Genomic DNA, 12,801 nt, shown 5'->3' with positions numbered 1-12,801 from the left:
TTTTGTTACAGAAATGGCATCTGACATTTGCAGCAGAGACATCCTATTAGTAAAACTGCAAAAACATTTTCAGAAGAGGCTGAGTATGAATCCACTTGACAGGTGTGAGTATTAAAAAAAAAAAAAAAAAAAAAAAAAAAAAAAAAGCAACTGATGTCTCTGTCATCGCATTGAAATTATTTCAATTTTTTGTTTTAGATCAGGTCTGGTGTCTAGAGGAGATTCAAGAGGTGAGGAACCTGCAGGCAGAAGTATCCATCAAAAATACCTTTCTAATTAATTTATAACAAATTCTCATTCCTGTGTAATATTGATGTTGTCCTATACGTGTTTTTTCAAATAGCACAAACAAAATCAATAACAGCCAAACTATTCTCTTTCTTGGGATTTTATTTTGCTTGCATAGGCATAAATGCTGTCTTAAACATTGCAGTATTCTGGCAGTTTTAGTTAAAAACAACCAAGTTGCATCCTAAAAAAAAACACAGTGATGAACTTTTGTTTCAATGAAGGACAGGGCCCTCACCTTAGAAAGGCTTGCTGCTTTTAATGAGGGATGCTGAAGCCGTATAAGGTGAAGATGTTCATGTATAAAGGAGGGAGGGCGCTATTACTTCATCTGTGTGTGCCTCGTGCAGGAGGGAGACGTGTTGGCTCTCCAAGGGTGAGATGCTTAGGATTTCTGTGTAAAAACAGTGGTGATTCCAGGAGCCCTGTGTGAGGATAACATGCTTGAGCTCCCTGTATGAAAGATGCACAGGGTCCCTGCGTAGAGGTGAGATGCATAGCCTTCTTATGTAAGGGGGTGGGGAGGCCTAGGATTCCTGTCTTACGGTGAGATACCTCGGAGGGGTGGGGGGGTGGGGCAGAGACTCTCGTGGTCTCTGTGTGTGAGATGGGCCACCTTGCCGCCCCCCCCCCCCCACCTCCCCCCTTATATTTCAGATCCTGGAACTCCTGGAGTGGGTTTGTGACTGATAGACCCCCTTGGGTAGGATGTGCAATTATTATGCACGAGGAGGCAAATGCTTCGGCTCGCTGTGTGAGAATGTGATATTTGAGCTTTTATTATGGGTGGTGTTCAGGTACCCTGTGTAAAGAGGCAACTACCAAGGTCTCAGAGGTTCTCACTTGCCCTTTAGAAGGAGGTACCCTCCAACTCCCTTTGTGAGGGAGGCCACTTGGATGTTTTGACTTAGGATATGAAAAGACACTAGGTCCCTTATTTAAACTTTTTTAGCGCCGCATTTGCGCCGCTTTTTGACACAAAAGCGGCGCGCACTTACAAAATACACTTGTATTTTGTAAGTGTGCAACGCTTTTGTCAAAAAATTACGCAAATGTGGCGCTAAAAAAGTATAAATATGGGCCTAGGTTCCCCATGTTATGTGAAAACTGTGTAAGGGTGAGATGCCTGGGCCTCCTACGTAAGGGGATGGTGCCTAGGCTCTCTTTATGAGGCTAAGAAGCTAGGTTCTCGTACACGAGGTAGCGACACGTAAGCCTCATGCTTGAGGAGAGAACACGCAAAACAATCTGATTTCATAGTAACAAAAACTTCTCTATAAGTATAAAATCGGCAGTGGTGAAAGTCCTTTTGCATTAAGTTGAAAAATCTATTTACAGACTTTTTGTGAACGCCTCGGAAAGCTAAGCCAAGTGCAAATGAAATGCGCCAATATAATACTTTAAAAACAAGCCCTGCTCCAGTGGAGGAAGGGACAGATAAGGGAGAGGGGAGAGGGAAAGTCACATGGTTCACGAAAAATGGATGACTGACTGGAACTGCCGAAACAGAGAAATGGAGCGGTGGTGCGGAGAGGAAAGGAGAGCAGTGCTTAATTTGAGCCAGTGGTTTCCGGTGCTCATCACTGGCACTTAATTGCCAACACCGGTACTTATGCCAGTCTGCCATTGGTGCTTAATAATGACAAATGTAATAGTAGTAATACCGGTTTCCCAAGCCAGTCTCATAGTTTGGGGGCTGGGAATAGTCTGAATTGTCACTCTTATTGGAGCGTGAGGGTAAGTAGTTGTGTTGGTACTGGCATTGGCTGGGTTGGCAGGGGCAATGGGTGGTGCGAGCCGCAGTGAGCACTTGACAGTGCCTGGCACCTGTTTTCCCCCCAACAAATTAAGCACTGGAAGACAGGTACTGCTGAGGAGGGGAATGAGTGGCGCAGAGGGGGGCGGACAGGACCAGCTGCCGGGGGAGGGAAAGCGGGGGAAGAGGAACAGCTGAAAGTGGAAGAAAAATCAAGAGCTGGAGACAGCGGACAGCAGGGCTCCTAGAAGAACTCAGTGGCACACCAATAAAATAAGCAAGAATTATACACACTTTAAATAATATCACACATAAGAATCAAACAGAGCAAAAACAGCGAGGGAGAACAGCAAAACAAACAACTGTCCTTTCGTTACACGCTCTAGATCATACTTTCAGCACAAGTGGGTGTGTGCATTACTGTCACTGGAAGGGGGTACATACCTATAACACTGCGACCCCCTCATTCAAACTTTTCCCTCGCAGTGACAGCTGCAGACCCCGTTATTTATGTGCCACTGCCCGACAAATATACGTGCTCTCGGTTGTGCTGCACTAACTTCCCTGAGCGAAAACGCCTTCTTACCCAATGGCGCCACTTTAACATGGACTTCGGTGTCAGATCAATAAGGTCTACAGAGGCAGCGATCTTACTTGCAAATTGTTCATGTTTTTTTTCCTCCGGTTTTTGAGGTTGAGCTGTGTCCGCCGCCAGCCGCAAGCCTTCTTGCTCTGCCCCCTTGTCTTACATTTTGTTGGTGCCAAGATTTTACCTTCTTAAGCCTGGTGAGCTTCCTGAAATGCAGTACTATATGCATCTTACTAAACTCTGGCATGAGAGGTATACTGTGAGGGGGGCAGCATTCCTTGCTCCTACTCCGGCGGGGTTATGGCTTGTGTAAGCCAGACACAGCACACGCACCTGTTTCTAGGTAAAAAGAAAGATCCACCAGGGAAAGAGAAAACCGCATCTGATACCGTCTAGTAGCAAGCCTGGTTAGTTGCCTCAGCATTTATAAACAAGGCAGACTTGCTTCACAAGGTATACATTTAACAGTATGAAAACAGGGCCCTGAAAAGTCATGCGGCCTGGGGAATAAATGTCCCTGTGGTCGCCCACCATTTCGATGGACCCGATGCACCCCGAACAGACTGTGCGCAATGAGATCAAATCTCTTTCAGGCCCAAATAATTGTGTGCGGGTCCTCGCACAATTTAAGTGGATACAGGCCGATATAATCTACCTTCCAGTTTGTGGGCCTGCTTCAGTGGGGTCAATATAATGCTGTTCTTGCCATGTTGGGCTATTGCTGAGGTAGAAGCCAGTGTCAAGCAAGAACAGTTGTTACTGATCAACAAATCATGCGAGTGGCTTAATAAAATGGATACAGTTACCAGCTAGCTCTATTAATGTAAAGCATTGTATCAATCAGCTGGAGGCAACTTTTTTCCGGAAGGCAAAGCTTAGCAACTGTGGCCAGAGGACCTGACTAGAGCACAAGATCAGAGGCCGGGCCGTGCTGCTCCATGGGGATCTGACATTTACTTCTGGGCAGTAAGCTCTGTGGCGGTCGCCGGTTCGTACCTCGCATGATCCCAAAGCTTAATGTCTAGACATTTTGCAGCCGAGGAAGGCCCAGGTGGTCCGCTGCCCACTTCTCAAGTGGGGAGGGACAGAAAACAACACTGAAGATTGCTCTATACTGCTATTCAATAACAGAGGAGAGTAAAATAAACACGGAACAACTTCCTGCTACTTCAATACAGAAATAGTCTATAAAAAAATAAATACGATCTTAACACTGAATTAAAGCTTTAAAATATAAGCATAAAAATGAAAGGGAATAAGCAGAAAGACTTGATTCTGCCCAGCTCCCTCCCCGATGTGCTTACAACACACCATACATCTTCACAATTGATATGGTAAATATTTGCCCGCCTCCCACCAACCCGAAGTTTTCTATTGTCTTCTATTTTTTTAAGCTGTGGTGGCCTATGTTCTACCCTTTGCCCACAGACCTGCACCTGTGGATCTCTGCCGCATGGTAATCTGGACTGGACAGTGAACGCAGGCTGCGGTCAACACGCTGGACAAATCTTGGTGCGCACAGTACATTTTAGTATATGGCTAGGAGCTACGACATCTCTAATGGGTGCTTCTAAAACACTAACCAAACATGGCCTCTACCAAAACTTTTTTTCTTCCCATGTCCTAGATAGGAAAAGTTGCTCAAATCCCAGTTCCCCGAACCCTCCCAACCTTTAACAATTCTCCAGGCATTATCAGTGCATTTTTCGAACCGCTTTTCCACCTCCAAAAAATATTCCCACACAGTCTCTCAGCCGCGATTCCTATCCTGGTCCGACGGTTCTGCGTACCATAGGAGTCGGGTACTATTTTGCTCTCACTCCTCTGGCTCTCCGTGCACCCGGAAGCGGTAAATACACGTATACTCAGGGTGACCCCAGTTACTGAGGATTTTCAGCTCCACTATCTGATATGTTGCTAAGGGCTCCTCCTGCAGAAACAAAGTCAAAAATAAAACAAAATTTATTTATTTTATTTACCTAGGGATTCTATAAAGTGCTTCAATTCACCAAGATACAACAGAGATGGGTCTAGATGAAATGATGGACAATAATCCTAGACCACGTTCTCATACCTATGATAAGCAGTTGATAACGTGTCAGAGGGCTGGTGGGGGCTGGATTTAGGTGTCTAACAAGTCTGGGTTGGGCACTGGTGCAGGCAGCAAAATAGGTTAATATAGGGATGTTTGAAAAGGTGCGTTTTTAGCTGTTTTCAGAATATGTCCAAGTCAAGCCTTAGATGATTTGGAAAAGAGTTCCATAGGGATGATCATGCACATGAATAGTCCTGCCTCCAAACTTCGTGTATCGGACTAATCAAATGGAGAGAAGGTTGTGGTTGGCACATTTTTGGCTTTTGGATGGGAGAACAACTTAGACAAGTAGGCCAGTTATCAGCCATACAATTAGTTGAGGATGGCTCATAGGGACTTGATGTTGGCTCTTTCATTCAGAGGGAGCCAAAGGAGGTCCTGTAAAGTTGGTGAGATTGTCAGAGCAGATTCAGGCCAAACAGGACATCATCATTGTGATTCTAGGCCCACTTGATCTTAAATATAGATTAGGGAGGCCGACGTAGATGCTGTTATAGTAGTCGATGTGGGATTATAACCACTGTGAATATAATGGTGATTTTCTGGGTAAGGTGAAGGAGAGGAAGGATACTTCGAAGTAGGAGCAAATGGTGAAAGATGGGTTTAGTCACAGCACTTATATGAGGAACGCAAGAAAATCTACAGACTTGTTGAAGCCTTTTTCCACAGGCTGGATATGGGTTCCAATGGACACAAGGGCAGGGCGGAGAGGGGTGGGTTAGAAAGACAGATCCCACTTGCAATATTTAATATCTCAGTTCCTCTGAGAATAGAAGCACATTGGATCTGCAGTAAGATATGTTGCTTGTCATCTTTGGAGCTGTATAGTCAAGTTAAAGATTGAAACAGAGAAGATTCTGGTTCACCTCTACAGCTGAATGGAAAGACGACCAAAATGAGTGAAGGCCCACTGTCTCATCCCCACCATCTGGAGACCTTCTGTCACATCTCTGCTGTTGCTTACCTGAAACCAAAAAGTTTGAATTGGTTCAGCATCCTGATCGTACGTGAACTGGCCCAGGAACGTCCCCTCACGCGGCGCCTCCTCCTCATGTCCCTTAAGGAGACAACAGTGGGGCAAGAAGGCATCACATTTGGCATTAAGAGAACAGTCCTATAGCAAACAAATTAAATCAAGTCTTTCCCTCCACCCCCAGTACATAGAAGACAAGAGTAATGATAGTAACCAAGTCATCTAGCTGTGTGTAGCAACATTACTGAATCTGCGATCCTACCCCTCTGTATAAACTGAATAATTGTATTCCTGCAATGCCTCACTCAAGCTGAACATCCACTTGGCAGCCGTTGTGATTTAGGAGTCGCCACGTTCTACAGCAGATCAGCATAGTCCTCTCAGGTGCACAGCCAGGCAACAGTTGTGTTGGATTGAGAGGTTGCCCCTTTATTAGAAACTGAAGGACCACCAAGTTGGCAATGGCCCAGTCATCCACTTTGCAGTATTGCAGCAATATTGGAGTGGTTATTAGTCTCAAAACACGAAGAGAATATATACTGTGAAGATAATATGCTAACTAGCTATCTGTGAACGTGGCAGACTCAGACTGAGGTTCTCCCAAAACAGAAAGATATGAAGGGCTAAAGTTGCCAAGCTCGTTATACATGCTTGTGACACCGTCCAAGCACGTTATATATACACACACACACAAACACAGGCGAAAAACACTTGCCAGCTATGCATAAAAAATGTACACACTGTAGTGTAGAGATTTCATATTAGTTGTGATTGAACTGAATGAATAAAAAATTTACCTAGGAGAGAAACACAAAAATGTTCTGGAAAATAAGATGATTAGGTGTTGCCCAGACTGTGAAAATAAACATGAGCAAGTAATGAGACTTCAGTGGGACAACAGGTGTCATCTTGGATTGATTTATTTGGCAATATCAATAGTTCTGTATATGCCTATTGTTTGAGGAAGTAGAGTTAATAGAAGTACTCCCTGTTTGTTTGTGGATCTAGATCTTTGAGCTGCAAAACAAGAACGTCAAGTTTTACTTTGGCAATGTTTACATTCCAGTCATCAGCTTGGGAAAAACTGGTATACAGCACCTTGATAAAGTAGTGAGAAGTACGAGAAGAGTCTTGATGAAGAACGACTTAATATGTAGTACTAGCAGTTTCTCTCTAGTTAAAAGAGGCTTAGTAAACATGTCTGTACTAACAGGAAACACAAATGAGTTTGGAGTTGTAGGAAAGTACCCTCTTTCTGGCATGGTTAACCCCACTTTTTGCCTGCTGTCACTGTGTTTTGACTGTGTTCCCTGGGATCCTGCTACCCAGGACCCCAGTGATTGTGCTCTCTCCCTCTAAATTGGATTGCTTAGGACTTAGCACACCCCACAATTGGCATGCCGGTGCCCTCATTTAAGTCCCTAGTAAATGATACATAGCTACCCAGGGCATTGGGGCACCAGGGGTTACCCATGGGCTGCAGCATGTATTATGCCACCCATGGGAGCCCATGCAAAATATGTCTGCAGGCCTGCATTCCAGCCTGGGTGAAAAGGTGCATGCACCCTTTTACTACAGGTCACTGCTCCAGGCTATTGTAAGTCAACCCTATGGCATGCCCTCCTAGCCCAGAGGGCAGGGTGCAAGTACCTGTATATGAGGGCGACCCTGCATGAGCAAAGGTGCCCAGACAAACTTTAGCTCCATTTTCTTGGACTTCGTAAGTGCGGGCAAGCCATTTTACTCGTGTACTGGACACATGTAATGTCCAGCTACATAACGGTAACTACAAACCTGGGCATGTTTGGTATCAAACACGTCAGAATCATATCCAAATACTGTTGCCAGTATTGGTTGTATGATTCTATGCACCCTGGGGGCTCCTTTAGCATTGTAGTTTTCTGGGATTTTCCAGGCAGCCCACACTGCTGCGACCCCAAAGACAGGTTTCTGCCCTCCTACTTCTTAGCCTGCTCAAGCAGAGCAAGGCAGAACAAAGGATTTCCTTTGGGAGAGGGTGGTAACACCCTCTCCCTTTGGAAATAGGTGTTACATGGCTTGGGAGGGGTACTCTCCCTAAGCCACCGGTATGCTTTGAAGGGCACATCTGGTGCTCTCTTTGCATAAACCGGTTTACACCAATCCAGGGGCCCATGGTCCCTGCTCTGGCAAGAAATTAGACAATGAAAAGAGGGCTGACCACTCCCCTGTCCATCACCACCCCAGGGGTGGTGCCCAGAGCTCCTCCAGGTGGCCACTTGATTCTGCCACCTTGAATCCAAGGTGGGCAGAGGCCCCTGGGAGCATCTGAGTGGCCAGGTCAGGCAGGTGACGGCATGCCACCCCCTGATAGGTGGTCACCCTGCTAGGTGACCAATACCCCTTTGTGGGCTATTAAGGGTCTCCCTCCAGGGTGGGCCTTCAGATTTGACGTGCAAGATTCCAACAGGAATCCAACAAGCCTTGGCAAAGGCAAAATACGCAGATCAAGAGTTGCAGAGCTGCCGGGGACTAGCAAGGGCCAGGGGGACTCAACCTAAGGAGGGGAGTCCCAGGTGACCCTCAGCAGTGAGGAGAGGTGGAAGATGAGGAGGCAGCCCCCATAGGCAACTCACAGGCAGCAGGCACAGGAGGCACAGCCCACTCAGCACACCTGAAGAAGTGTCCCACGCCACTGGAGTAGCAGGCAGGAGACTGTGCATTGCAGGAAGTAGTGCGCGGGGGGGCTACACAGAGCCTGGAGATACCTTGGAAGAAGAACCAACAATCCTTGGCAGCTGCAAGAGTCACGGTGCACAGGGGTACTGTCCTACAAAGAGAGGCAAGGGCTTACCATCTCCCAAGTTGGATAGCTGGTAGGGAGGACCAAAGGGACCACTCCAGACCACCACCTGTGATGCAGGATCCACACCCCTCTAGAGGAGAGAGGATAAACTCAGCTGGTTATCATTGCAGCAGGTGCCTGCGGATGCAGGGGAGTGACTCCTTCACTCCAAGGGAGATTCCTTCTTATTTCTTGTGCAGGTTGAAGAATTGTTGCCCTCATAGGATGCACAGCCATGGAAATGTTGCAGTTGCTGGAAGGAGCCGGAGAAACTATGTTGCAGAGCAGAGTTGTTGCAGATTGTCAGTTCCTGGAGGGTCCAGTTGCAGTCTCAGTGGCCAGGAGCTGAAGTAAATGATGCGGAGGAGTCCTGCTGGAATCTTGCATGTCAAATCTGAGGACCCACACTGGAGGGAGACACTAAACAGCTCAGGAAGTGGACCGGTCACCTAGCAGGGTGACAACCTATCAGCAGGGGGCTGTGACGTCACCCGCCTGGCCAGGCCACTCGGACGCTGCTAGGGGCCTCTCCCCACCTTGGATTCAAGATGGCAGAATCAAGTGGTCACTCCCCTTTCCTTTGTCCAGTTTTGCGCCAGAGCATGGACTGGGAGTCCCTGGACTGGTGCAAACCGATTTATGCAAGGAGATCACAAACTGTGCCCTTCAAAGCATACCGGTGGCTTAGGGAGGCTACCCCTCCCAAGCCATGTAACACCTATTTCCAAAGGGAGAGGGTGTTGCCTCCCACTCACTAAGTAAATCCTTTGTTCCTGGGCTTGAGCTGGGCAAGAAGCAGGAGGACAGAAACCAGTCTGTAGGATGGCAGCAACGCGGGCCACCTGGGAAAACTCTGCAAACTGGTAGGAGCAAAGCTAGGAGTCCTCTAAGGAGCCCCAGAGTGCATGGAATCATACAACCAATACTGGCAATAGTATTGACGTATGATTCCGACATATTTGATACGGAAAAGGAGCTGGAGTTTGTAGGGGCATCTCTGCTAATGCAGGGGTGCCCTCACACACAGGTACTGCCGTAGGGCCTGCCATAGGGGTGACTTACAATGACCTGGTGCAGTGACCTGTAGTGAAAGGGTGCATGCACCTTTTCACGCAGGCTGCAATGGCAGGCCTGCAAACATATTTTGATGGGCTCTCATGGGTGGCATATTATATGCTGCAGCCCATAGGGAACGCCTGGTGCCCCAATGCTCAGGGTACCTAGGTATCATATACTAGGGACTTACATGGGGCCACCAGTATGACAATTGTGGGGTGTACTAAGTCAGGAACAACCAAATTTAGAGGGAGAGAGCACAGTCACTGGGGTCCTGGTTGGCAGGATCCCAGTGAACACAGCCAAAACGTGGGGGTAACCATGCCAAAAAGGGGATACTTTCCTACACCCTACATTGCAACAATTAAGCTCCCAAGGATGTGGATAAGGTAAGATGTAACAATTCTAATACTGCAGGCCAGCATTGAGACTAATACTGTGGTTAGTTTGAGGGTTAGTGTAAGGTCAGTACAGTCACTATAAGGTTTAGCTTGAACTTCAGTTAATGTGATGCAAAGCATTGTGTTCCTTCATTTTCGTAGTTGATTACCGAGGTACGGTCTTCTAAGAAATTTATTTTCTATTTTTTTTTAAACTGTGATTTACAACAGTTCTTAGGCACCAAAAGTAATACCACACAAGCACTTTTGAAAACATGTGATGGTGGTATATCCCCAACACCTGTCTTGCCCCACATATAGAGGAACGTTTGATCTTTGACCTTAAACCAGTTTACCCAGATACTCTTACTTTTTGCTTTGCTCATACTCACATAGATTGCAAAGTCCTTGGGAGCGCTGGGGATGGAGCCTTTGGGTGACAGTGACCGGGGGATGTGTTCCAGGCTGACAGCTGTGGGGCGGATGCGACTGGATAGCCGGACAACAGCAAAGCCTTGGGAGCCACGGAAGGCCCAGCAGTTTCCAGGGTTTGAATCAGGCTGTGGAAAAGGAGAACAGAAATAGAACACACAACAGCAATAGCCTAGGATAGGGGAGCAGGCAAGCGATCTGTTACCTTTCCTCCAGACATTGCAAAGCCATTCTATTTCAAGGATGCAGCAGAATCCTGGGAATCTGCCAGAAGTGAGATAATATTACTATCCCTGCTTTGCCTTCAAGGGCAATCCCACCTGCAGAAGGTAGATACCACGTGGTCTATTCACTAGAATAGTATAAAATGTGGCAGGGAGGTTAATCTCGTATAAGTGACAAGCTCTCATGGGATACCTAATGATCGAGAGATACCACAACACACTCTTCATCCAGGAACATAAGAAGACTAAAGAGACACAATGTCATTTTTTCAACTGCTCTCCATGACTTTGGTAGCAGCGTGGAGTAGAAGTTAAGTTTGGTAATCATCGTACCTATTCCACAGGTTTTAGGTCAATAAACATCCACCTCTGCTGTGGACTAACCCTCCAAGGCTCCATAGAAGCAGGGAATACCATTGATTTCCTTTACTTGAAGCACATCTACCACCATACAGCTGCTTGCACAGTGCCCAAAGTAAAACCCTTAAAATGTACCATAATGAAGTTGCATGACAGATTATATATCCAGAATTGATCCCAGATGCTTGTATTCTTAATTTCAAGCACAAATATTTCCAGCCATGCTTCCTCCTTATTTAGCAATTCAAGAGACTTGTCAAACAGTTCACCCTTATAAGTGCAGTTAAGGGATCTGTGCATGTGAGGGAAGCTTGCAGTACTGCTGCTACCTTTTTTGTGAGAAGGAAGGCTTACATTCCTGATATGTTCTATCTATTCTGTGTGCAAGAAATTTACACCGCACATGCAGCAGAATTGCATGTTATTTGTGTGCTGGAAGCATGGATGCTTCCTGCACCTTTCTTGTGGGTAAGGGATGCTTGCACTACTGTAACCTGTGCTGTACTGCTTCCGTGTGTGAAGAAAGCTAACACTGCTTTTGTCTGCAATACTGATTCTATGTGAGGGAGTCTTGCAATGCTGCAGCTTGCTTTATGGCTTGTGTGTGTGTATGGAAGAGGACATGCTGATATATCTGCTTGACTTCCTTACCTGCAAAATCACACGAGGGGACTGGGACTGGTACCACAGGGGAATACCAAACAGACTCAGCAGGGCAGTCTTAGTCTCATAGGTTTCCGAGCACCGTGTGCTGAGGACGCTCGCTCCTGATAAAGAGCAAAACGGGAAACGCGGTCAAGGATAGGCCACATGTCTCATCTGTTCACTGTAACCTCAGAAAGCATCTCATTGGCAGCAATAGGTGCTAAGGTCTAGGCAGCTGTAATGGTACAATACAAAGCTCTGGTGTTCGGTCACAAAATGTATTAGAAATCATCAATGTAAACAATAGTCCAGTAACCGTTTAACATGTTGCCGGGAACCACTATTTTTTATGTTGTTATTCAAAACGGTGAAAAGCCCTTTAGCTGCAGATTCCAACCTGGGTCCTTCCCCCTCTCCAATACTGCATTCTTGCCACCAATCTACAATCTATGGCATCTCTACAATGCTAAGCAAATGTTTTGTAAGAGCAGTCCAAATGATCTTTAATGCATCTACACTTCCTGGTGTTTTTGGAAAGTAGAGTAGTTCGGCAGTACTCTCAATGTTTTAGATTGTTTCCAAGGAAACAGGCTGTCATTATGCCTGGGCTGACAGCTGTCAAGCAGGCCTTCTGCTTACAATATATATAGAATGGGTTATGGGTCCACATGTTTCAGCCACTACCTTTGTCCGACCAGCTTCTTTCAAAAAATGACTTGACGCTGTCAATCTCGGCGTGGCTAAACTCAGTTGAGTATTCATGTCTCACCTAACGCTACTGGCAGTTTGGGTGTATGCTTCCATTGAACTGCACTTCAAAACAGAAACCTTAATCTGCGCTTGCTGGCTCCCATGCCTTGCTTCCTTGTGCAAATACAGGACGCTTTAGCACATTAATCCCAGACCCACTGGCTTTGCCAATGCTTCTGATTTGGTTTACGGCAGACTTTTTTTTTTCTTTCTTGGGCTGAAACATGCTCTTTACTTAATTCCCCAGATGCTCCTCTTACAGAGTGTGTGTAGAGCTACAACAGTGAGCAAGATCGGGAACCAGACTGAATGCCTCAGCCAGCATCATGACCAGGACCAGGAGGTGCACATGGGAAACAGCAAGGCAGTCCGAAAGAAAGTATGCTACTACTCTGTTGCTCATACTATACTCTTATGTCTTCTACTGTG

General features: G+C 46.3%; 1 protein-coding gene across 4 annotated transcripts in view; it reads right to left on the bottom strand.

The window, feature by feature from the left end:
• Window positions 1–372: 372 nt before the first annotated feature.
• Window positions 373–12,801, bottom strand: part of SUN2 (Sad1 and UNC84 domain containing 2) — a 177,495-nt gene continuing 165,066 nt past the window's right edge. For all 4 annotated transcript variants that reach the window (XM_069231309.1, XM_069231308.1, XM_069231310.1 and 1 more), the window contains 4 exons: window positions 11,629–11,744; window positions 10,354–10,521; window positions 5,693–5,785; window positions 373–4,563 (listed from right to left, as the gene is read on the bottom strand). In XM_069231309.1, the coding sequence (XP_069087410.1) occupies window positions 4,450–4,563; window positions 5,693–5,785; window positions 10,354–10,521; window positions 11,629–11,744 (491 nt within the window). In that variant the 3' untranslated portion in view covers window positions 373–4,449. The remainder of the gene's footprint in view (window positions 4,564–5,692; window positions 5,786–10,353; window positions 10,522–11,628; window positions 11,745–12,801) is intronic.

This window comes from Pleurodeles waltl, chromosome 4_2 (genome assembly GCF_031143425.1).
Source record: "Pleurodeles waltl isolate 20211129_DDA chromosome 4_2, aPleWal1.hap1.20221129, whole genome shotgun sequence".
Classification (NCBI taxonomy): domain Eukaryota; kingdom Metazoa; phylum Chordata; class Amphibia; order Caudata; family Salamandridae; genus Pleurodeles; species Pleurodeles waltl.
The sequence above is the reverse complement of the archived record's forward strand: the minus strand, read 5'-3'. Positions and strand labels throughout refer to the sequence as shown.